Raw genomic sequence first — 26,123 nt, forward strand, 5'->3', positions numbered from 1 at the left:
GGGTTCTAAGACCTCCCTCACCCACACTGTGGTCTGTAGAACAAGCAGATGACACCTAAAACTTCAATGGTGGAGTCAGCATCTACTACGGCACTGCAGGTGTTGAAGCTATTAGCTATGAAACAGATTATTGAAAGAGGCTACCCAGAGCACTGGGATACCAGTTAGAACAGGACGACGGTCATACTGGCTCAGATCAAAGGTCCACCTAGCCCAGTATCCTTTCTCCCGACAAGTGTCAGAGAGGTAGCTGTGTTAGTCTGGGTCTGCAAAAGTGACAAGGAGTCCTGTGGCACCTTATAGACTAACAGACAAAGTGGGTCTTTGCCCACGAAAGCTTATGCTCCAATACATCTTAGTCTATAAGGTGCCACAGGACTCCTTGTCATTTCTTCCGACACAGTGAGTGAACAGAACAGGGAATCTTCAAGGAATCCCTCTCCTGTCACCCATTCCCAGCCTCTGACAGCGGCTAGGGACACCATTCCTACCCATCAAAGCTAATAGCCTTTGATGGACCTAACCTTCATTAATTGATCTATTTTGAACCCTGTTAAAGTACTGGTCTTTACAACCTCCCTCGGAAAGGAGTTCCACAGGTTGGCTGTGCGCTGTATGAAGAAAAGCTTCCTTTTGTTTGTTTTAAACCTGCTACCTAATTAATTTGGTGACCCCTAGTTCTTGTGTTATGGGAACAAGTAAATAACTTTTCCTTTTTCACTTTTTCCATACCAGTTACGATCTCTATCACATCCCCCCGTTCATCTCCTTTTTTCTAAGCTGAAAAGTCCCAGGCTTTTTTTATCTCTCTTCATATGGATCTGTTCCAAACCCCTAATAATTTTTGTTGCCCTTTTCTGAATCTTTTCCAATGCTTATCTCTCTTTTGAGATGAGGCAACCACATCTGTATGAAGTATTAGAGGCTAACAGTTTCTTGGAGTGACACAGGGAGGCATCTTGGGATAAAACTCTTCAAACGTCCAGCCATGGAAACAAGTGAAAAGAAGCAAACTGCCATGCAGTAGATTCTGTTGTTTCTAGTACCAGTACTGAAAGCATCCACACTGCTCCCACCCCTCGTACGGATTGAATATATGCACACCGTGGAACTGTCATTGACAGGGCTCCACAAATAATACAATCTACACGCTGGTGGCGAGTAGATTGCAACCCGGAAGAGCCGGGCTTGGGCGATCTGCGCGGACAGCGCAGCTGGCGAGTAGGGTTCGGCGAGCCCTGGTCATTGACACCAAGACATTGACCATTATTGACAAAAGCACCAGCAGCATACCTATTGAAAGAGATATAGTCTTCCACAGCATCATCTTGGCTCATCATCTTACCAGCAATTACCAGGAATCCTGTATTATATACACACTGTGTGGTAGTGTTGAAAGACCAAAAGAGTTCTTTGGAATTTAGCCATTGCATCAGGACTGGCTTTGCTCAGGTCCGCAACCTGACAACCCCCATCTACATATAAGGTACTACCCTTGGCTTTCTGGGTTACTGGGATCATCTTCCAGTGACTCAGGAATCCACTGCCTCCTCAAGAAAGGAGATTGGCTCCATCTCTAGAAGTCCTCCTTGACAAAACCACATAAGCTGGAGTACCAGGAAAAGCAGGCCCTGTTGGCAAAAATCCACCAATGGTCAGCTTTATCCCTCTTCACCACCGCCTCAAAATAACCCAACATTACCTAACAAGGCAATTGTCTCATGACTGATACCAGTCCTGGATAACTTCTGAGTACTGCAAGAGCTCCTGCTGTGGATTGCAGTTTTTTGCTGAGCCAGATGTGTCATATCCAAAAGAAATCTCTCATGAACTATTTAGTATCTAACACCTATGGTCCTGCCAGAATTATTCTCCCTGTAACTGAGGGACAGAATACAGTGCAAATTGTGTGCATGCCACTGTGCCACCAGTGGTGAAACATATTCAAGAAAAGATACCAGGTTTGATCTTTTTAATTTCAATACTTTTACTTGTACTAGAACCTTGGATCTCTAGTTGTCTGGGCTGCCCAAGAAAAAAGATGTTCTGCCAAGAACATCGCAAAAGATAAAGATTCCAAATGAGTAGATCTGTTGGGATCAAGTTCTGTTTTACATGTAGTAAACTGTCAGATGTACTAGTTACATGTAGTTTCATGTAGTAGTAAACTATCAGATTCTACTTGTCAAATGTTACTTTCTAACCAGGGACACAGAGATACTATTTTTAACAAGCCATTGTAAAATAGGGCAAATTGGTGGCAAAGTGGACATATGATGAACATCTTGACTGAAGCCAACAATGTAAGCTACCTAATCAAAAGGTCATTTGACTGCACATCCAGCAATGTCCCACTGCTATATATATTGGACAAACTGGACACTCTCTATGGGAAAGAATCAATGGACATAAATCAGATATATGTAAAGGAAACATACAGAAACCTGTCGGGGAACACTTTAATCTTCCTAACCACTGTTTAAAAGCTTTTCAAGTGGCTGTTTTGTCACAAACCAATTCTACTAGCCAGATACACAGAAAAGCATTGGAATTAGAGTTCATCTGCAAATTCAAATTTAGGCTTTGTCTTCCTAGATTAAAGGCCCGTGTTGCAGCAGTGTATAAATAAAAATTGCAAAAGATAGCAGTAGAAAACTTCAGGTTTTTAAAAATTATTCTTGCATGAGGTAAGAGATGTTTGAAAGTAAAGGTAGCAGTTAATGCTGGAAGAATTTATACAGTCTCTATCTGCAAATAGTTCTACCCAAGTCAGGATCCATTTCACCCTGGGTCCCATCATTGAACGAAAATTCTAGTCATTATGGGCACTGGTCTGCACAATAGGGTGGGTCACAAACAGGAGTACCAGCCAACTTCAGTCAGTTATTGTACCATCTTTGACCTCAGACTAGGGTTATCGCCATATATCCAGGTTTTCCTGGAAATAGCCTCTTGTTTTTGAGCCAGCTTTCTCTGTCCGGATGGGGTTTTTAAATAATATGAAATATTTGGGAGGAAGGAGGTGGCAGAGTTTCAAACAGACAAGCTGCAGTTCAACAAGAACTCTTGTTGGTCTGATTCCTGATTGCTTTTTCTGCTGCATCTGCAATTGATTGATCCATTCTGCTACAAGGCACAGCTGCCAGATCTAGTTTTGTTTCTAGTTAGTTAAAACTGGGATGTGACAAGTCTAAGATGTTTCTTGTGCTTTGCTCTATTGTGGTCAATAGATTTACACATTACAAATTAACATTAGGCATTTTTACTACTTACCACTCTTAAAATCGCTGGCCTGTATATTTTGAGTGAAATATGTGTGTCAGCTTAAGGGTTCTCTTAATATTAAGATTTTTTGCTTCTCTTCCCCATCTTCTTCCTATTTCTACAGTGCCTTCCAGTGCCCATGTTCACGTGGGAGGGCAGTACTTGAAGTAAGCTATAGAAATTTTAAAAATAAATAAATCTGTGGAGAGGCAAGAAATATCATTGCTGAAAAGAAGCAAGCAGAAGTCCAAATACATCATAAGTATTCCTATTCCCTTAGGAATTCTGCCTGGTGCCAAATTACTCTGATTTTGGGGGAGCAGAGGGTCAGCAATCATCCAGATTTTCTTTTGAATGGGTATTCCTTCCTTTTCACTTTGTACTTTTTAAGGCAGGTGGTGGACAATAATTTTTGATTGGGGGGGCCACTTCAAAAATGTTTGAAGCGGCTCCGGGCTGCTCCCAGAAGGAACAGGGCCTCAGGTGGAAGAGGCGGAACCAGGACACTTCCATGCTTACCCAGCCACAGACCCTGATTGTTCTGGTGGTGGGGGAGCGCACAAAGTCTTTGCCCTCTTCCCTCTCCCCTCTCCCCCAGAACTGTTAGCTGTTCTGAACAGCTGGAGGTTCCCTCTAGGTACCTGTGCCCCTGGAGGTGTGAAAAGATTTCATGTGCTCCTCCTTGCTGACCCCACTTCAATCAGGGCCTGGGGAGGGGGAACACATGAAGTCTCTTGCTCCCTGCCCCTGCCTTGCAAGGAAGCACTGCACTAAGTCGACCTGCTCAGCTGGCAGTTGATTTTAAGTGCTGAGCCCTTTGCAGGGCAGCAGACTTCATGCAATCTCCCCACCCCAAACAGGGTCTCTGTGGGCTGAATCAACTCTTTTGGCTCTTTTGTCCAGCCCTGTTTTAAGGAGTAGACATGCAGCGTGTGTGGGTGGGTGGGTGTGGTTTTCCCAGAAGCCCAGTATTGGATTCAACTTCCATTTATTAACCTCTGTAAAGATACTGTGTGGTGTGAGGTCAGTTTTCATTTTCAGCTTCAGAGATGTTGACCAGTCTGTGCCCTCAAGCTTTTTAAGTGCTGGTCAGATCAGATCAGTAACTTGCTATTGAGAAATTAGATGCATAGGCTGCTGATCTGTTCTGATCTGTACTTATAAATCCTGAAATTGTTTGCTTACTGACATGTCTGACCCTAGGGTGTGGGCTGGGCTTTTTCTGGAATAGACCGTAACTTTTTACTGGTTACTTTTTTAGTCTGTTAAACTTCTTTTAGCCCTAATGAATCAAACGTCCTTAAAGGTTTGAACCCACGTATATTTCCTAAATTCTTGTAGTACAGAAATACCAGTAATATAGGTATGAGAGAGGGAGCTGTGTTAGTCTATATGTGCAAAAATGATGAGGAAATCCTATGGTACTTTAAAGACTAGCAGATTAATTTGGGCATAAGCTTTTTGTGAGCAAAGACCCATTTCATGAGATCCATTGAAGTGGAAATTACAGAGGCGGGCATAAATATACTAGCACATGAAATGATGGGAGTTACCTTGTCAAGCGGAGGACCAGTACTAACTAGGCCAATTCAGCCAGGATGGCTGTGGTACATTGCTGACAGTTGATGAGGTGTGCATACCAAGAGATGAAAAATTGCTTTTGTAGTGTGAATGAATTGCCAGCCATTCCCAGTCCCTACTCTAACCCAGATTAATTGTGTCAAGTTTGCAAATGAATTGGAAAGGAATGGTGTCCAGTTTTAAGACCATTCCTAGTTAGATTCTGAAATCCTGAGGCAAAACTTCAGGATCTGGCCCAATACAGACTAAACCTCTCTGATTCGGCAACATCTATGGGGAGAAACCTCAGCAGCTCCACACTGGCATTTAATTTCAGAAAGGGGAACTACACAAAAATGAGGTTAGTTAAAAAGAAATTAAAAGGTACACTGACTAAAATAAAATGCATGAAAGCTGTATGGAAACTTTTAAAAGACACCGTCATAGAGGCCCAAGTTAAATGTATACCACTACTTAAACATAACAGGAGATCCCAAAAAGTGTCACCATGGCTTAACCAAGTAAAAGAAGCAGTGAGAGACAAAGGTATCATTTGAAAAGTAGAAGAGTGAGAAAAATAGAAAGGAGCATGAACTCTGTCAAATAAGTGTAAACATATAAGAACAGCAGCTAGCCAGAAACTCAAAAGTAATAGCAAAATGTTTTTAAGCACATCAGAAGCAGGAGTCCTGCTAAACAACCAGTGAAGCCACTGGACGATCGAGATGCTAAAGGAGCGCTCAAAGATAGTTACGGAGAAACTAAATTAATTCTTTGCTTTAGTCTTCATGGCTGAGGATGTTAGGGAGATTCCCAAGCATGTGCTATTCTTTTTAGGTGACAGATCTGAGGAATTATCCCAGATTGAGGAGTCAGTAGAGGATGTTCTAGAACACAAGTCACCGGGACTAGATGGCATTCACCCAAGAGTTGAACTCAAACGTGAAATTGAGGAAATATTAGCTGTGGTTTGTAACCTATCCTTTAAATCAGCTTCTGTACCTAATGACTGGAAGATAGCTAATGTGATGCCAATATTTTAAAAGGGCTGAGGAGATCCTGGCAATTACAGACTGGTAAGTCTAACGTTAGTACTGGGCAAATTAGTTGAACCTATAGTAAAGAATAAAATTGCCAGACACACAGATGAACGTAATTTGTTGGGGGAAAAGTTAATATGGTTTCTGTAAAGAGAAAGCATGCCTTACTCATTTAAAAGAGTTCTTTGAGAAGGTCAACAATCATGTGGACATGGGGGAATCCAGTGGATATAGTGTACTTAGATTCCAGAAAGCCTTTGACAAGGTCCCTCACCAAAGGCTCTTAAGTAAAGTAAGTTGTCATGGGTTAAGAGGGAACATCCTCTCATGGATTGATAAGTGGCTAAAAGATAGGAAACACAGGGTCGGAATAAATTGTAAGTTTTCAGAATGGAGAGAGGTAACTAGTGGTGTCCGCCAAGGGTCTATACTGGGACCAGTCCTATTCAACCTATTTATAAACAATCTGGAGAAAGGGGTAAACAGTGAGGCAGCAAAATTTGCATATGATACTAAGCTGCCCAAGATAGGTAAGACCAAAGCAGACTGTGAAGAGCTTCAAAAAGATCTCACCAAACTAAGTGATTAAGCAATAAAATGGCAAACTAAATGTAATGTTGATAAATGTAAAGTAATGCACATTGGTAAAAATAATCCCAACGATGCATACAAAATTGTAGAGACTAATTTAGCTATAACTTCTGAAGAGAGAGGTGTTGGAGTCATTGTGGATAGTTCTCTAAAAGCATCCCCTCATAAGAACATAACATAAGAATGGCCGTACTGAGTCAGACCAAAGGTCCATCTAGCCCAGTATCCTGTCTGCTGAAAATTGTGTAACTCAATTAAGACTGGTGTGAAATAAGTGTTATTTAAACCAACTACAAGTTAATTTACAGTACTCAAATGTTTTCAAACACACAAAATCAACTAAGGATGTAAAATCTCATTTAAAATGTTAGCTAGCTAAACTAATGTTTAACCGGTTAACCAGCCCACCATGTTGTGTTGTGGGCATGGAGCCACTATAGCAGCCATCAGTGGTACAGCAGGCCCAACCAGGTAGTGGGCAGGAGGGCTGCTCAGGCTAAGTAAGTAACCAGTTAACTGGTTACACTCCAACAATCAACAGCAAGTAATATCCGCCTCTAATATGCTCTCAATAACCTCAACTATTGATGAATTAACCTTTTTGCAAGAAATATATGCGAGGATTATTGCCTTTTACGTTAACACAGAATCTTACCTTCTAGTGGAACTGTTGTATGATACTCAAAGAATATACTCACATCTTGTATTTTTATTTTATATTAATGTAGGTGGAGAACAGAACTATCCGGTCTTCATTTTAATTCTGGCTAGGCCACTATGTTGCACTGTGGTCACGGAAAAGTTACTTAATCTCTGTGTCTTTTTTTTTTTTTTTTTTTTTTTTTGTAGGATGGGAAACTGTGTATAAGTGATTGGATTCATTACAGGAATCACTTTGTCAGAGGCTACAGAATTTATTAAGCAAGAGATCAGATTGGTAGATCAGATTGGTGAACCATAATTGTCTTTTTGGGCTTAAAATATATCAATCTGTTCTCATATTATTGTTGAAAATCAAATACTCCATGTTTGTAAAATGGTTTAAAGGCATACGTTTCATTGGCCAAAATATTCAAACGTGAGTAGTAATTTTAGGTGCCTATTGTGACATTTTAAAAGACCCGATTTTTCATTGTGTTGAGCACTTGCTTTCTGCAAATCAACCTCCTTTTGAATTGCCTTCAGTTTGCCATGAAAATTTCTAGATTCCCAGCCAGTGGGCGTGAGGGGGGTGAAGCCACGTGCAAGAGACAGAGCTTTTCTGAGCTGCTGTTCTGATGCAGAGTTGTTCCCTCCTCCTTGCCAGGCACAGCCCTTGGGCCAAATTCAGCTGATGGCTTGCTTTGGTCCTGCCTGTGAAGCTTGGGGGCTCCCACCCAAGCAGAGGGGAGCCAGAACTGATACTCCAGCCAAACTTGGGGGAAGAGAACTGAGGGATGCGTGGCTGGAGCACCAACAACAGCTCCTAGGGACAGGGAGCCCTGAACCTCACAGGCCAAATTAAGATAAGCCATGGGCCCTATCTGACCTGGGATGCATTAACAGGAGTGTTGTGAGCAAGACACAAGAAGTCATGTTTCTGCTCTACTTTGCACTGATTAGGCCCCAATTGGAGTATTGTGTCCAGTTCTGGGCACCACATTTCAAGAAAGACATGGAGAAATTGGAGTAGTTCCAGAGAAGTGCCACAAAAATGATTAAAGGTCTAGAAAATATAAGCTATGAGGGAAGGCTGAAGGAGTTAAGCTTGTTTAGTTTGGAAAGGAGAAGGCTGAAGGGACATGATAGCGGTTTTCAGGTATCTAAAAGAGTGTCACAGGAAGGAGAGGGGAAATTTGTTCTCCTTGGCCTTTGATGATAGAACAAAAAGCAATGGGCTTAAACTATGACAAGGGAGGTTTAGGATGGACATTAGGAAAAACTTCCTTACTGTCAGGGTAGTCAAACACTGGTATAGATTGCCTGGGGGAGGCTGTGGAATTTCCATCACTGGAGATATTTAAGAGGAGGTTAGACATGGATCAGGGGAGATCTAGATGGTGCTTGGTCCTGCTGTCAGGCCAGAGGACTGGACTTGATGATCTCTCAAGGTCCCTTCCAGTCTAGCATTCTGTTTCAAACAAAGTTTTTGCCCACGAAAGCTCATGATACTATATATATTTCTATTCTAAGGTGCCACAGGACTACTAGTTGTTTTTTAAAGTTTTCCTAGGTGTTAATGGCTTAGAGTAAGAAAGAAAAGGCTTCTTTCAACAGAATTTTTTGGAGTGTTATAGATATTTGCAAACTCTGATCTTTTTTTTTTCTCCTGTGTTGCTAATTAATAGATGGTAAATTGTTAAAAGTAGAAGAACTTTACCATAGATCCTGTTTGTTTGTTTGGTGCTTTAATGAGTTGGATTCCATTAAGTTTTAGAACTTGAAGTTTTAGAATGTGTTGACATTAAGGCCAGATCTTTGCAGTCTGGAAGAGTTCCGGCTAGTAAATATTGCATTAATATTTGCAAGGAGAGCGTGACTATTTCTGGTTGACTCATAGATTTGTTTAGCATCTGAAAGCTGATCTGTGGATAATATGCTTGCAAGAGGGATTGTGTTTTGGCAGACTTGTGCAGGTCACAGAACTAACATGCTACAGATGCATGCTTTTTTTGAGAGTAGCTTTAGTGGCGATTTTGAAGATTTAGTAGTCTATGGGAGTAGGTTGTTTAATTAATTAAAGCTCTGATGCATATTTATTATATTTAGTGACCATGTCTTTGATTTATTTACAGCCTCTCCCCAAGTTACGAATGTGTTACGGACCAAACACTTGGCCACAACTCAATCCGTTTGTAACTCGGACCCCATTGAGTTACACGCGACCGCGCTGTTTGTAAGCGTGGGTCCCATTCAATGGGAGCTTTGGTCATAAGTGCGAACAGTTGTAACTCGACCATTTGCAACTCGGGGAGCGGCTGTATATAATTTTTTCAATATGCCCCATTTTTGTGTTTTCACCAACTTGACTAGGGTTATCTAGTATTTACTAGCTTTTTAGAAAGAATGATAAAATATGTACTCAAGGGTAGTGTTAATTTTCATTATATATAGCAGATAACTAAAATCATTGTTTTATAATGTACAGTGTTCGAGTCTTCCATCTTAGTTGACCTGTGATGTCAGTCTGTTTCAGTGTGTTGTCTTGTGAAATATAAACTGGTGAGTGATCCATAGATGGATCCTCATGTGAGAGAGACACAGCCAAATGTTTTTATCATAGACTGCTTTCTTCACTTATACTTTTTATTTCTTTCTCTGTTCTGCTCTTCTTAATGGTTTTAATTCCAAATCAACAGGTCTGCTGTTGTCCTGATTTATTAGCAGCAGCAGCTTCCCATATATTTTGGGTCAATTTGGCCACCTTTTAGTGTTACCATCTGTCTGGAATCTGCTTTCAGCCTATTTTCTTCTTAAACCCTTGTACTCCGAGTGGAGCATAGGTCATCTACAAGTCTCCTCCACTTCACTCATTCTTGAGACAAAACTTCTAGCTGACTCCAGGAGTACCCTAGTTGGGTTTGAGTGTGTCTGTCTGCGATGCCGCCACGGAGGTATATAAAATCATGAGTGGTGTGGAGAGGGTGAATAAAGAAAAGTTATTTATTAGTTACCATAATAGAAGAACTAGAGGACACCAAATGAAGTTAATGGGTAACAGGTTTAAAACTAATAGAAGAAACTTCTTCTTCACACAGCGTGTAGTCAACCTGTGGAACTCCTTGCCAGAGGAGGCTGTGAAGGCAAGGACTAGAACAGAGTTTAAAGAGAAGCTACATAATTTCATGGAGGTTAGGTCCATAAAAGGCTATTAGGCAGGGGATAGAAATGGTGTCCCTGGCCTCTGTTTGTCAGAGGCTGGAGAAGGATGGCAGGAGACAAACCACTTGATCAATGTCTTCGGTCCACCCCCTCTGAGGCACCTGGTGCTGGCCACTGTCGGCAGACAGGCTACTGGGCTAGATGGACCTTTGGTCTGACTCAGTACGGCCATTCTTATGTTATGTTCATGCTGCTTGATTCTTTTAAAGACGGTGACTGGAGTATTTACATGCAGTTCTGCACAGATGGTAGCATCTTCATTCTCCAGTGTCTACATGCTTGCACTAAAGTGACTAAAACAAGGAATCTGGTGGCACCCTAGAGACTAACATACTCATTAGAGAGTTCCTTTTCGCGAATGACTAAATTCATAGCACATAGTCCAAATGATGCTGTATATCTTCAACACTATCAGCCTGAAGAAAACCTAAGTACTTTACCTGCTTCCTCCAGGATCAGGCTGGAGATGACGAGGTGGATCCAATCAAGGAGGATGAGGCCCACTTCTAGTAGCTGATCTGGTTTTTGTATGTTACTTGTGCAAGTCTCTTCATGTGGTAGATAGATTTCCACTCCATACAGAAACCTGTAGGGGAACACTTCAATCATCCTGGACACACAATTGCAGATCTAAAGGTAGCCATCCTGCAGCAAAAAAAACTTCAGGACCAGACATCAAAGAGAAACTGCTAAGCTACAGTTCATCTTCAAGTTTGACACAATCAACTCTGGATTAAACAAAGACTGTGAATGGCTTGCTAACTACAAAAGCAGCTTCTCCTCTCTTCGAATTCACACCTCCAGATCAGCTACTAGAAGTGGGCCTCATCCTCTTTGATTGGATCCACCTTGTCATCTCCAGCCTGATCCTGGCCTGCATATTTATACCTGCCTCTGGAAATTTCCACTACATGCATCTGACGAAGTGGGTCTTTGCCCACGAAAGCTTATGCTCCTACACTTCAGTTAGTCTATAAGGTGCCACAGGACTCCTCGCCGCATCTGCATTCAAGACTCTTCGTTCCATATGGAGTTCACAAATAATAACTGCGAAGATGAAACTGCGAATCTTCAACACAAATGTGAAGAGCGTGCTGTTGCATGGATGCGAGACCTGTGGCATACTAAAAAGTCTTCAAATCACAAGCTACAGACATTCATAAACAGATGCCTGAGGTACATCCTTCACATCAAATGGCAAGACTGTCACAAATGAGGATCTTTGGAACAGAGAAGGACAAGAGCCACTTGATGTTCAAATCAAGAGACGAAAGTGAGGTTGGCTAGGCCACGGTCTCAGAAAACCATCATCCAGCATAGTCCATCAAGCTCTCACATGGAACCCTCAAGGAAAATGCAAAAGAGGAAGACCTCAGACAACATGGAGAAGATCTACTGAGAGTAAAGGAGAGCAACTGGGGTACTCCTGGAGCCAGCTAGAAGTTGTGTCTCAAGACAAGTGTGAAGTGGAAGAGACTTTTTTAGATGACCTATGCTCCACTTGGAGTACAAGGGTCTAAGAAGAAGATAGGTTGAAAGCACATTCCAGACAGATGGTAACATCACCTCGTTAAAAATCACCTTGGTACCCACACATTAGGGATGTCAGATGTTTACTTTAATAATTGTGTAACCACACCAAGTCTTAGTGGTTACACGATTATTCAATGGTGTCTGGAGGCAGGGTCGGCAGCCAGTGTGCTCCCAGCCCAACTGCAGGGAGGCCCCCTACCATCCCACACTGCTGCCTATATATCAGAGACAGAAGTGCAGGATGGCAGGCGGGAGCCAGTCCCCAAAGGGAGCCTATTTCAAGAGCAGCTCCTCGCACAGACCATCTCCTGCCTGCTGCACTGCACTGCTGCTTCTTATAGAGGCAGCAGTTCAGGAAAGTGGCAGCAGCCTCTATCTGCAGAGGGCCCAAACTCCCCGTAGACCAGTGGTCTCCAACCTTTTTACACCCAAGACCACTTTTTAAGTCTCAGAACAGGTGAAGATCTACTGCCCTACCCCTTCCTTGAAGCCCTGCCTACATTACATGAGGAAATCTAATGTAAATGTACTGCACAAGTGCGCAGTTCAGAGAGGGCTCAAGAGCTACTCTTGGAGCCCCTGAGATCTACCGGTAGATCGCGATCTACTGGTTGGTGACCATGGCCATAGACAGAGGCTGCGTGGCGGCATCGCAGACAGACACACTCTATTATATCCCCCCTAAGTCTCCTCCTTTCTAAACTGAAAAGCCCCAGTCGCTTTAACCTCTCTTCATATGGGACCCGTTTCAAACCCCTAATCATTTTAGTTGCCCTTTTCTGAACCCTTTCCAAGGCCAAAACATCTTTTTTGAGATGAGGAGACCACATCTGAACACAGTATTCAAGATGTGGGCGTACCATAGTTTTATACAGGGGCAGTAAGATATTCTGGGTCTTATTTTCTATCCCTTTCTTAATTATTCCTAGCATCCTATTTGCCTTTTTGACCGCCGCTGCACACTGTGTGGAAGTTTTCAGAGAACTATCCACGATAACTCCAAGATCTCTTTCCTGATTTGTCATAGCCAAATTAGTCCCCATCATACTGTACGTATAGTTGGGGTTATTTTTTCTCACTTGCATTACTTTACACTTATCCACATTAAATTTTATTTGCCATTTTGTTGCCCAATCACTCAGTCTGGTGAGATCTTTTTGAAGTTCTTCACAGTCAGCTTCTGTCTTGACTATCTTAAACAGTTTAGTATCATCCGCAAACTTTACCACCTCACTGCTTATCCCTTTCTCCAGATCATTTATGAATAAGTTGAACAGGATTGGTCCCAGGACTGACCCTTGGGGGACACCACTAGTTACCCCTCTCCATTCTGAAAATTTACCATTTATTCCTACCCTTCGTTTCCGGCCTTTAAACAGTTCTCAATCCATGAAAGGACCTTCCCTCTTATCCCATGGCCATGTAATTTACACAAGAGCCTTTGGTGAGGGAACTTGTCAAAGGCTTTCTGAAAATCCAAGTACACTATATCTACTGGATCCCCCTTTTCTGCATGTTTGTTAACCCCTTCAAAGAACTCTAATAGATTAGTAAGACATGATTTCCCTTTACAGAAACCATGTTGACTTTTGTCCAACAAATTATGTTCTTCTACGTGCCTGACAATTTTATTCTTTACTATTGTTTCAACACCAAAGTAGTCAAATGATACCAAAGAAGAATGATAAATAGAATAGGTGAGAGCCCACAATCTTTCTTAACCTCTTTTGTGACACATATAATACACAATATTATAATGTCTCAATTTTTTTCTGGTATCAAATTCCCAAAAAAGGACTCTGATACTGCAGTGATGAGCTCTAATCAGAACATATTTAGAATAACATAGTATTTGCTTTTCATAAGTACTTCTGTTTTCATATAAATACCTTTTGACATGCTTTCTATTCTGAAATCCATTTCAGACTTGCAAATCATAAGAAAAGAGTTAACTCTGCAGTATTTACAAACGTGATATATTGTATACTGCTTTGAGTTCCAAAAATATAAAACTTGTGTATAAATTTAACCGGGATCCCAGTTAAATAAAACTTTTAACTTGTTAAATTTTTAAATGAGATTTTGCATCCCTAATGTGGCCTGCGAGACATTTTGTTTACCATTGCCCATGTGTAGTGTTGCCAGATTCTAATGATTTCTGTCTGCATAGTTTTTTTTAACACTATTACTAAAGTGACACATGCATAAAGCAAGGACAAATGAAATTAAGGTGCATGCTGGTTGCACACAACATTGACTTAGAGAGCAGTGCATTTCCTCTGCATCCAAACAAATCGTTCTTATGTTTGACACAGCATGCCCTGCAAATTCTAGGTTTGCAAGCACAGTTAGCAGAACTACTCTAACCTAGATGATTACGACAATAACCTAGTGATGATTACAACAATTTTTTGGCCCGCTGACATAGACAGGCCACGCATGTGGCCCACTCACTAGCCTAGGCAGCCCGCCGCTGGCATAGACTGCTAAAATAAATCCTTTTAAATAATTTTAAATTTTAACAATTCCAGAATGCCCTGCAGGGACAGCAGTATAGGGGAATTTCTCTAAGTAATCTAGCTATTAACTACATTTAATATGTTAAATATAAACCATTATAATTATTTAAATATCTTTTAAAAATTGCTTTCCAAATATAGCTAATAATACAATTCACTATTTTGGAGTGCAATAGTCAATAAGATGGGGATTACTATTTCATTGTAAATGTTGGGAATATTGGATCTTATATGTCATTCTGTACCACTATAGCTGCATATATGAGTGTAATTGTTTTATAAATTAGAAAACTTCATATTCTAGACTCCATCCTTTTAATGTACTATCTTTTTAGGAGATCTGAAAACTGAACAGATAACTAAAGATATACTATTACATGGCGAGCTTATTGTAGCAGATACTATTTGAATAGCTGTCTTGTTTGAATTTCCACCTTACTGCTTCAAAATTATACACCTAAGTACTTACTACTTTTTATGCATTTTTTTAAGTTTAACAAAATCTATGTGGCTTCCTGAAACTCTGGCTTGTATGGTATGGAAGCCAAGCTAATTTAGTTCTTGTTTTTGTGCTGTTAAAACCAAGAACATGTTTGAATACAGATCTGTGTTGCTGACTTATGTATGATCAATCTAAGTTTTAAATTTCTTCCTGATTCAATTTTTTATAGGACACTTAAAATTCTGCAATGAATGGTGATTCCAGTGCAACAGTGGTGACTTCACCACCCCCAACAACAGCTCCTCACAAAGAAAGGTATTTTGATCGAATTGATGAAAATAACCCAGAGTATTTGCGAGAGAGGAATATGGCTCCTGATTTGCGCCAAGATTTCAACATGATGGAACAAAAGAAAAGAGTCTCCATGATTCTGCAAAGCCCAGTAAGGGAAATACCATACTTTCTTTTGGTGTTAGATATTCTGATTTGGGTTACTTTGCACTTGTGACACAACATGTTCAATAGAATTACAGAAGATAGAGATATTTAAAGCTATAGCTATGCCCCCATTGCTGTTACCCTTGCTACCATGGCTACCCTGCAATTTATACTCCTGCTAGCTTGATAGGCGCTAATGTGAATATGAATGTGTGGGCAAGGGACTCGTAGTGTAGATATAGCCTAAGATTTATTTGATCTCCTTGCCTGTGTAAGAGTGGTCAATAGAATATAATTTTCTGGTGTGATGTCCAGTCTAGTTTCATGGTTCCTATTTAGAGTTTCATCATTTTATTTTGAAGACGGTTCCATGCTTTTCAGAAAGATGCTTTCCTGATACTCAACTCAAATTTTTCCTTTACTTAATTAGATCTCTGCTCCTATTTGAACTTCCTTTTTCTATTTTAAATGCCTCTTTGCTTTTAGTGTTCTAAATTCATTATTTATAATTACTTCAACTCTTAATTGTTTAGCCACGGCAGACCTATTTTTCTCATGTAACTTTTTCCTCATATGTCATTACTTTGTGAAATAGTTAGTCAGATTTTTTTTATATGCTTGTCTTCCAAAAGGGAAGCTGGAGGATAAAGTGATTGGTTTAAATTCATTATGGTACATAAATATTTGTCCTTGACTACGTATGTGCTCTTTGCTTAGAGAGCTTTCTCTTCTTTCTGCTGTCTAGCCATAGCTAAACTTACTACACTTACTTTTTGTGAAATGTCTTTTCTCAAAAGAATTTGTATGCATGTTTTGTGATGTTGACTTTCAGGTATGCAGCCAATCCTGTTCTAATTGATCCTACTAGCTAATATACCCCTGTTTTTAGTTCATTCCCCATCCCTGCAAGGCTTATCTCTCTACTTCATTTTTAACAGCCTTACATATTGGATTATCCTTCTTCATGAGCATGGGGATGTTGTTAGGTTGTAAAGGCTGATGAAACTCATGGGATTGGGAACTTTGGAGAACAAAATTTTTAAATGACAGCAACAGGCCAGATAAGTCTTCCACAAACTGACAGGGGTATGAGGCTATGTGCGCAGTGTTTCCCTTTGAATCATACTGGGAAGATGCTAGGGAAGGAGTGTGTGAAGCAATCTGGTTGGTTAGGGTTCTGCAACTTTGTGATGTTTAACAATATGCAATATTTTGTTGCTAGGCCTTTTGTGAAGAATTGGAATCCATGATCCAGGAACAATTTAAGAAAGGAAAGAACCCAACAGGGTTGCTGGCTTTACAACAGATTGCAGATTTCATGACCACAAATATACCAAATGTCTATCCAGCGGCACCACAAGGTGGAATGGCTGCATTAAATATGAGTGAGTACACGGGTCATTTGTGATAAAGATGTACCACAATTTGTAATGGGCACTTCATAACTTTCTTAAAAATAATTTAAACAAAGGAATAATGTTGTGAACAAGTTGAAATACCAGCCCATTTTGCTCACAGAAATGCTGTAAAAATAAATAAATCGAAACAACCCATCAAAGTAACTAGTAAATTCAAGAATGCTATAAAGAATGTTGATTTATGTATATTTATATTAAAGCTCTTTTAGACATATTAATTGAAAAATATGCTGTCACTAATAAATCTATAATACATCTTAATGTGATTGTTGTTTAATGGTGGAAAAAACAGAAAAATGAAATGCTCATTATCAGAAGTCTAACTGATAGAGGAGGCTAGAAAGTTTATATAGAGCTCTGCACAGATACAAATGCAGACATCAGTATCCACTGATCCTCAGGAGTCTACTCCCAAGAAATACTGCGGCCACAAAAGAGGAGCATGATCCAATCGCTCTCAGGAGCCAGCACTTTCTACTGGCAACTCCTATCAGCCATGGGGCTGTACCACCCACAGCCCCACTGTCAGTGGGGCTGGACAACCACAGACAGGCGACAGTGTACAGCTGCATGTGCAGGCAGAGCTGCTAGTGTGGGATACTGGCTCATGGAAGCTCTCCATTGGTCGCAGTGTCTCTTGGGAGTAGAGAAATATACCAGTGTATATCCACATCTGCAGGAAGTGATTGTCTAGGAAGGAGTACTGCAGAAAGCGATCTAGGAGTCCTAGTGGACCACAAGCTAAATGTGAGTCAGCAGTGTGACACTGTAGCCAAAAAAGCAAACATGACTCAGGGGATGCATTAACAGGAGAGTTGTGAGCAAGACATGAGAAGTCATTCTTCTTCTCTACTCTGTGTTGATTAGATCTCAGTTGGATTATTGTGTCCAGTTCTGGGCACCTAGGGTTGCCAGGTGTCCGGTTTTTGCCTGGGCAGTCTGATAATTGCGCCTTCTGTCGGGTAAAAAAAACCCCAGAAAATACTAGACACGTATTTCTCGGACAGAAGGCCAGAGGGCACATTTTTCCCCTGCCATGTCAGGTGGGGGAGCAGGGAGCGCGGGAATTTAAAGGCGCAGTGACTTTTTTCCCTCAATTTTTTTTTCCCTGCCATGTTTGGGATTTTTGGGGAAAGTATCTGGCAACCCAATGGGCCCCACATTTCAAGAAAGATCTTGAGACGGTCCAGAGAAGAGCAATAAAAATGATTAAAGGCTTAAACACATGAGCTGTGAGGGAAGACTGAAAGAACTGGGCTTTAGTTTACAAAAGAGAAGACTGACAGGGAACATAATAGCATTTTTTAAGTATCTAAAAGGGTGTTACAAGGAGGAAGGAGAAAAATTGTTCTTGTTGGCCTCTGATAGGACAAGAAGCAATGGGATTAAATTGCAGCAAGGGAGGTTTAGGTTGGACATCAGTAATAAAACTTCCTACCTGTCAGGGTGGCTAAACACTGAAATTGCCTATGGAGTTGGTGGAATCTCCATCACTGGAGATATTAAAGAGCAGTTTGGATAGACCTCTATCAGGGATGATCTAAATGGTGCTTGATCCTGCCATGAGGCCAAGGGACTGGACTTGATCTCTCAAGGTCCCTTCCAGTTCAGGTATTCTATGATTCTGTGACATTTATATTAGGGATATGAATAGTTAGCTGGTTAACTGGTAAGCTTCACTCTTAATGGGTTAGGTTTGCTGGCTCCAGATAACTGGTAGAAGCTGGAGCAGTTCCCTGCCTGCTGCAGGCAGGGTGCTGCATGGCACAGGGCTCCACCACAGCCCCTGTCTGTATTGAGTGGCATGCCACAATCAGGGACTTCTCTGGCCAGCTAGCTGGCTGGAGCAGCCCTTGTCCATTGTTTAACCAATTAAATGAGATTTTACATCCCTAATTTGTATCTGCACCAGGCTGTAAGAATACCCCTTTTGAAACTTACACATTTTGATTTTTGCAGAAGGTCTCTGGTTTTCTTCCTTAAGCAGGACTACAAAAAGGAAAAGCTTTATACTTATTCAACCAACAGTATTTCCTGTTTAAATTTAGAACATTTTCATTATACATTAATGAATGCTTTAAAGCAGTTTTTCTCGAAGTGGGCTGTTGGTCCACTTAGAGAAAGCTGCTAACAGGCCACTCCAGTTTATTTACCTAACTGCTCTACAGCTACAGTGCCTCATAGTTCCCATTGGCTGTGGGTCACTGAAGTCAAGGAGAGCCGCAGGAAGCTTTGAGAAACATTGCTTTAAACAATAGATGTATTTGGGAAATATTTGACACAGCTTCCAAAGGCAAGATTTTGGCATGGTTCAGAGAAGCATTTAAGGTCCCATGTGCTTTTATAAAATAGGACTGTACTTTGGCTAAGAGATAAAGCTATCTATAGATCTGAATAGACTTCAAGTAGAATCATATCAAGGAACTCAAGTACGATTGTACTTGAAATATAGTCAGCGCTATAATTCTTTACCTTTTACCTATAAACCTTCTTCCCCTCACATTTGCCAGCTTATTTCTAATAAAATGCACACAAATGTGATTGTGTATTAATTAGATCTGCAGTAGATCAGAAGTTGCTAACTTTAAGACTTGCAACACAATTGCTTTTCTTTGATACAATTAAATGTGTAGTGTTGTTTTTCAAAGTCAACCTAGATTTTCATTTTAAAGGAAATTGTCATATATCTAAGAATTTTGGTTTTAATTTGAAACCAAGACAAGATACAGTGTTGATGGTTTTGCATTTTGTTGAACGTCTCAGGAGTGAACTAGTGCTTGTCCGATTTTATCAGAAATGAGTCAGGGAAATAATTTAATGCCTTGCTTTTACAGGATGTATAAATAGAAGGGTTACAGTTCTATGTTAGGCAACCAAAATTTACCATCAACTTCTTTGGTTGTTCAGACATCTCTCAGTAGCATTATAGGAATAGCCTCCATAGATGTGGTACAGTGTTGTTGGACATTAACTGAGGTATTGAGCACATAATTTGTGTGCTTTTTCTTCCTCCTTTTCAGGTCTTGGCATGGTGACACCAGTGAATGACCTTAGAGGGTCAGATTCCATTGCTTATGAAAAAGGGGAGAAGTTACTGCGATGTAAATTAGCAGCATTCTACAGACTAGCGGATCTCTTTGGGTGGTCTCAGCTTATTTACAATCATATAACAGTGAGTATTTGATCAACACATAGCTAAACAATTGTTCTATAGATCAATTTCCCTCTCCCCCCTGCCCCCTTATGATTGCAACAGAAATGAAGTGGTCTGGAAAACAGTTGAAGAGTGAAGAGATTCATCACAGCATGTCAGGAATTAAGAACAGAGCAGGTTGGATGTCAGCCAGTTCAGCTTGAAAAGAGGTTCTTAACAGACTCTATAACAAAGTCCACATGATGAATCAAGTTGTGGGGGGGTTTTCCCCCAAAGGCTCAAGCATTTAATGTCTTAAGTGGAATATATAATTTTTATTTGTCATTCAATGGGTGACCTCTTAGGGTTCTTTTTCAATATAATAAAATACCTGTTTTTGTTAGTCATGTAACTACATATTAAAAATTATGAAAGTATCTATAGTTCCATTGTAACCCTTTCTGAGAATCAGCCCCCTGGCACATTTGATTTTAGAATACTTAGCTTAACAATCTCTGACAACTAGCTACATTGTGACTGAGTAAGTAATTACTGGCATTCGTAATAACAATACTTGACAGAATGACTGGCAGTACAGGGAGGTTTCATGAGCCAGATGAGGGGCTAAAATGGATGTCATGATTAAAGTCACAGCTGTGACTAAAGAAACAGAGTCTATTGTCTTCATAACAGAGTTGAATTGTGTATCGATATTGCAAATGTGAAGTTGTAGTGGCTTATTACAGTGGCTGCCCTTAATTTTTTCAATTGGATTAGATGACTGTTAGTATTTACATTCATAATGTTATTGACTATTATTAGTAGTATTTCCATGAGTATCTAAAATATGGGTGCATACTTTGTGAAAATAGCTTTTTGTCCAGCCGTGACACAGCCAGTTAGGGTCATAAAGAAAGGAAAAGGTTCGTTGAGAGGCAGGAGTGATGCTAATAAGATTGCATCATTTCTTATTAAAGAATATAAACATTGCAATGGTTCTGTTAACAATTTTTTATTTTAATTTTTTTTTAAAAGCTTTTTCAGTTACAGTCTAACTCAGCTACCCCTCTGAAGCTTTCGACAGTAACATTTTGGATAGATGGTAGAGAGTAAGGTTAGCATCCAAGGGTCCTGAGCGAGATTAAGGTATTCAAGATGAGATAATTCAGACATGGAAGAATGGTTTATCAATCAGCATAGAAAGAAAAGAGCAAATTTTTAGAATTGTGATTAAAAAGCAACAGTGCATATTTAATGCCTACGTGGAAGTTGAAAAAGAAAGAGAAGAATTAAATTTTAACCATTCTTCCCCTTTAAATAGCCTCCAGAGCACTTCATGGCATGTTTTGGGCAGATCTAAATAGGGAGGAGGGAATGGCACATTCCAGGTAGCGATGAGGGCTGGCTGTCTCTGCCCCATCCCTTCCATCTGAGGCCTCATTCTGGAAGGGATTTAACTAAGAAGCTTCTCAGTTGTGTTCTTTTCAAGCGAGAGGTGACAGCAAGTCATCCAAACTGATGTGTGTTGGTACAATGGATAATCAAACTGTAGTAACATTATCTAAGGCACAATTAAAATTGGCAAGCGTGTAGGAGAAATAATGCAGTAAATAAATACATTTCAGATGGAATGTATGAACACTGTATGAGACACAAGTTTAGATGGTCAGTTAATCACATAACTGGATGCGCTTTATCGATTCTGAAGTAGGGATGTTAAATTGCAGGTAACTGACTAATCGAATAGTTGATGCCTTTTGCATCAATTATTTGACTAGTTGATAGGGTGTTTCTGCTCTAGAACTGTAGAAACAACCCTAGGGCTGTTGCTACACTTTAAAGGCGAAAGTGCCATGTTGAGCCTGGGGTCAGCTGGGGGATTCCCTGCTGACCCTGGGCTCCACACAATGCTGCCACTTTGAGATGCCCAGGAAGATGCCGGGCTCTTGCTGTGGCATTTCAAAGCAGCGGCACCACATGGAGCCCAGGGTCTGGCACCAGGCTCCACATGGCGCTGCCGCTTCCAAGTACCACCTCTTTTCTTCTCCACCCCCCCACGCCCCCGTGCTCCCTTGCTGCCTCTTTCTGATAAATAAGCATTTGCTTATCAGATGGTCAACTGGTTGACTAGTCCTTCACATCCCTATTCTGAAGCTGAGACTCCCCTTCCAGAGAGGAGAAACCAACTATGCCTTTGCTCCTTAACTACTTTTTCACTTAATCTCGTCTTTGCCAATTTCTGTTTTCACTGAGTCTTAAATAAAAAAGGTAATACCTGGGAAGGAAAAATAATCAGGCTGTGTGTTAGTAAGTTGGTTGGTTGTTTTTAAAAACTATTAAGACAAATTTTTGTGCAAGCCACTCTGCCTTTTAAAGATGTGTTCATCTGGTTATACCTGGAAGTAATTTAGCAGAGCATATCATGGTGAGGTGTGAGGAATGTTATATTTTTGAAGCAGTATGTATACAGTACCATTGTGCAAGTCTTTTTCTGAAAATTAAAACAAGCCCCCACTTGCTATTGTCAATTAATAGTTATATAGGTCATCAACTATTTTCACTCAATCATTCTGTAATGATGAGTGATAGTCATAATGTTAAAGATAATATTAAGACACTGCAGTGTCCACTAGCAGACTGTTAATACATACTTTGTGTGTAAAATCTTACTATATATTTTAGAAATATACGTGTCTGTTTAGGAATTCTTGAACAAACAGACTCTCAAACGGTAAAAGGTAGGACCATGTTTGGTATGCAACTTCCTCTTGTAACTTAAAGCAAAGTAAGTGTTTGGCTGTGCCAGGACAATAGGATGTGCATGGAATTTATTTCTCATAAAATGGATAGGGAGGGGTCTGGTAGGAGGGAGTTATACAGTAGAATGACCACAGGGGAGCAAGGGGCCAGAGATGGACTGGGACAGCTATACTCCCCATTGGGCCGAGGGTGGAGAAAGGGACAGCTCTCTCTTACACAGACAAACTCTGAAATATATATCTCATACTCTGCCCTGGATGTGCCTGCTGCAGCAGCCATGGACAGGTGCTTCTCACCTAGCCCCAAGCTGCTGCAGGGAGAGAGGGCGAGGGTTGTCCTCTCTTCCTCTGGTAGCCTGCATACTGAATCCCTCATCCCAACCCTACCCTCGAACAATGATTGAAATGAAGAAAAACAAGACTTATTTGAGTTAAGGACCCAAACAATTCTGGGTAAATCTTCTAGTAAATTTTAGATATTATCTTCTCTTTTGACAGTCAGCTAAAGTTACTGCTTGTCTCTTTAAGACAAACTAGTCTTGCTATGACCCTTCTCTCCATTGGCTTTCTGTGAAAGATTCCTTGTTGTGTGGGATTACTCTGTTCCCTTAGTTCCACCAATTGAAACTGATAGCTCACAACTTTTTTTTGGCATTACTACCTCCAGTCACTCAGTTGAAAAGAATCAGTATTTGTTGGTGAGGCTTGTCTGTCAACTGGCTCTTCTTGTTTCCTTCCTCAAATGAAGTATGTATACTTTACCATAGCATCCAGACTAAAAGGATCTTAAAAATGGACAGTATAGCAGTTATTTCTCTTACTTAGTGGATACTAAGAAATTTCAAGAGAACCATATTAAAAAAGCATACCAACCTGCCCTCTAATATGGATTAGGCATGTAAAATCCTGCTTAATTAGTGAACTGGTTAAATGTGAAGTTTAACCAGCTAATCAAATGGGAGGGCACTCTAGCCCAGTTGGGCTGGAATTTCCCTTCCTCCCACCATGGCCAGGCTGGAGTGGCTCTCTGCCACAGGCCGGGGCTGTTCCAGCCCAGACAGAGCAGCCCCTGTCTGCAGTCCCTCCTTCCCCCTGTTATACCAAATAAAAGCAAGCAGGATCTTATGAGGGGGATAAGGCAAAAAGCCTCATTTATTGTAAAGATAATAATAAAAAAATAAAGAAAAGATAGAAGCAAACAACGTTGTTTAACTACTTAACCCTTATACATATAAACATTCATTCATCCATTCATTCAGGTTCTGTGTATTTGTTATAGTTACCAGCCTGGAAGTTGCTTGTGACAGAATACTGGCCAGGTATTCTGTACACAAGTGATGGTAGTGGGGAGCGAAGTCCTGATCAGAGGCGCATCTGAAGCTCCTGGTAGGCTGGCAGCAGAACCTTGGACTCTGATTCCATAGCTTTTTTTAGTCCAGTTCTTATAGGAATTTTTTCCTATGCCAGTCTATGGAAATTGCTGCATCATGCTGATGTCTCCAGGGTGGCTGCCAGGTGCTGTCTCCAGGGTGGCTGTCAGTGATCTTATCGGGTGGACCTCCAGTACTTGGTTTTCTCCACTTGCCACCTTTTGGTTGCACTGGCACCTGACGCCTTCTTCAGCCCTTTGTTGCTATATTCTCAGGCTGCCACCTCTCAGAACCATTCACTCATCATCCAAGCACTCTCTCTCTTACATACATTCCTTAATTAATGTTTCCCATGCAATATTTTTGTATAATAATAACTTTACATATCTCAGAGTTGTAGTTACAAAAAGTTTCTGGGTGGTATTGCTTAAAACATTCTCTGAGTGCTGAATAAAGTTACAATGTTTTAAAGAGAACAGGCGTCAATAAAGTAACAATGCCCTTAGTCAATTACAGGGCTTGGCTCCCATAGCAGAGTTAGTGGCTTGACAATGCATTGTTACAATGTGTATCTGCAATGTCAATTTCAAGCAGCCCCTTGCACAAGCTTGAGCATGCCCTGGGGCACAGAGGGGGGGCTGTTTCTGGCTACACAGGCTTATATTCTTAACAGTTCTAAGTTACATGACCTAATACATTATATTCTAAAGGGGCAATAATAATAATAATAATAATAATAAACATTTAACAATCTTAACTAATAATAAGAAGAAGAATTAATAATAAATCTAAACACTTTAAGTTGTGGGGAACAAATTATGGGGAGTCACTTCCATTTGGGGGAATCACATTTTTAATACATTAATATGTTATCCCTACACCCCTGGGTCTGCTGCAAACAGAAGCAACTCTCAACACCCAGAGCAGCCCTTTTCCATGGCTGGTGGGGAGCTGCTCCAGCCCCCTCTGGTTAACAAGTTAACTAGTAAGCACCACCACTTGTGGACTAACCTTTCCCATCCTTTTATTGATATTGTATATCTGATGTATCTAAAGTTAGCCTTTTGGTAACCTCCTAATATGGATAGATACAAATATAAATCTGGTGGTACTGCGAACTGCCATTCATACAGCTCTGACCCATAAAAAGAAAAAAAATACAAATTATCTTAATCTAAGATTGGTCAAAAAGCCTCATTCATTATACTCTTATTATTCTTTTTAAGTAGCAAGCATCTCACTGTCAGAGAACTTTCCGCTAACACACATTTGGCAGTGCGAACTGCAGCACCTTTGTCTCAGCCAGGCACCCACCAATCTATCTCCTGGTATAAAGGGTGAGGAAGGACCGTATTGAGATTGTTCCAAGGACAGGGCATAGGCCAGAAAAGGAGGGAAAGAAGGAAGAGTGGCAGAATACAGCTTTGCTACACCCAGTCCTACGATAACATAAATTAAGTTCACCCCTATTCAGTCCTAACTTGCTCTAGGGCAGTGTTTCCCAAATGGTGTTCCGGGGAATCACGGGGTTCTGCAAAGTGAAAATAAGAGTTTTGCAAGAAAATTCCATTACAATAACATTTATGATTTTTAAAAAAAGTAATTAATATTATGTGACTTTTTTTATTTTAAATATGTGCAATTAAACTAAATGTTTTTCTTATGACTTTGTTTAGCATTTGTTTATTATTATCATTACTTATTTGTGGTCTACTTTTTCAGCTCGTATATTAGACTGTGATTAGCAGTTCCACAAAATTCTTTCACGTTTAAAAGGGTTCCGTGGCCAAATAAAATTGGGAAACACTGCTCTAGGGATAGGCAGCTGAAAACCAGGGAGTGGGAGAATCAGGCTTCCTGTTTCAGAAGATGTAGCTCTAAATATGGCAATAAATATTTACAAAGCAAGTATTGTCCAGAAGGTGTTGAGTTAGATCCTTTATCAAATTGTTAGAATATTCTAAGTAGTAGTTACCAATCATTTCAAGGGCTTACTCTAATAGAAAATGAAGGCATTATAGAAGACTCTCGGGCTGTGTCTACACTGGCATGAATTTCCGGAAATGCTTAAAACGGAATACTATTCCGTTTTCAGTTTTTCCGGAAAAGGAGCGTCTACATTGGCAGGCTGCTTTTCCAGAAAAGCCCTTTTTCTGGAAAAGCGTCTGTGGCCAATATAGACACGCTTGTCTGGA

General features: G+C 40.5%; 1 protein-coding gene across 14 annotated transcripts in view; it reads left to right on the forward strand.

Annotated features, from left to right (window-relative positions):
- The window catches only part of ADD1 (adducin 1), a 99,291-nt gene that overhangs the window by 13,790 nt on the left and 59,378 nt on the right, over nt 1-26,123 (forward strand). For all 14 annotated transcript variants that reach the window (XM_075930846.2, XM_075930842.2, XM_075930841.2 and 11 more), the window contains exons 2-4: nt 15,040-15,252; nt 16,471-16,633; nt 19,687-19,838. In XM_075930846.2, coding sequence (XP_075786961.2) covers nt 15,058-15,252; nt 16,471-16,633; nt 19,687-19,838 — 510 coding nt within the window. In that variant the 5' untranslated portion in view covers nt 15,040-15,057. The remainder of the gene's footprint in view (nt 1-15,039; nt 15,253-16,470; nt 16,634-19,686; nt 19,839-26,123) is intronic.

The sequence above is a fragment of the Pelodiscus sinensis genome, chromosome 4 (assembly GCF_052426305.1).
Source record: "Pelodiscus sinensis isolate ZL-2025 chromosome 4, ASM5242630v1, whole genome shotgun sequence".
Classification (NCBI taxonomy): Eukaryota; Metazoa; Chordata; order Testudines; family Trionychidae; genus Pelodiscus; species Pelodiscus sinensis.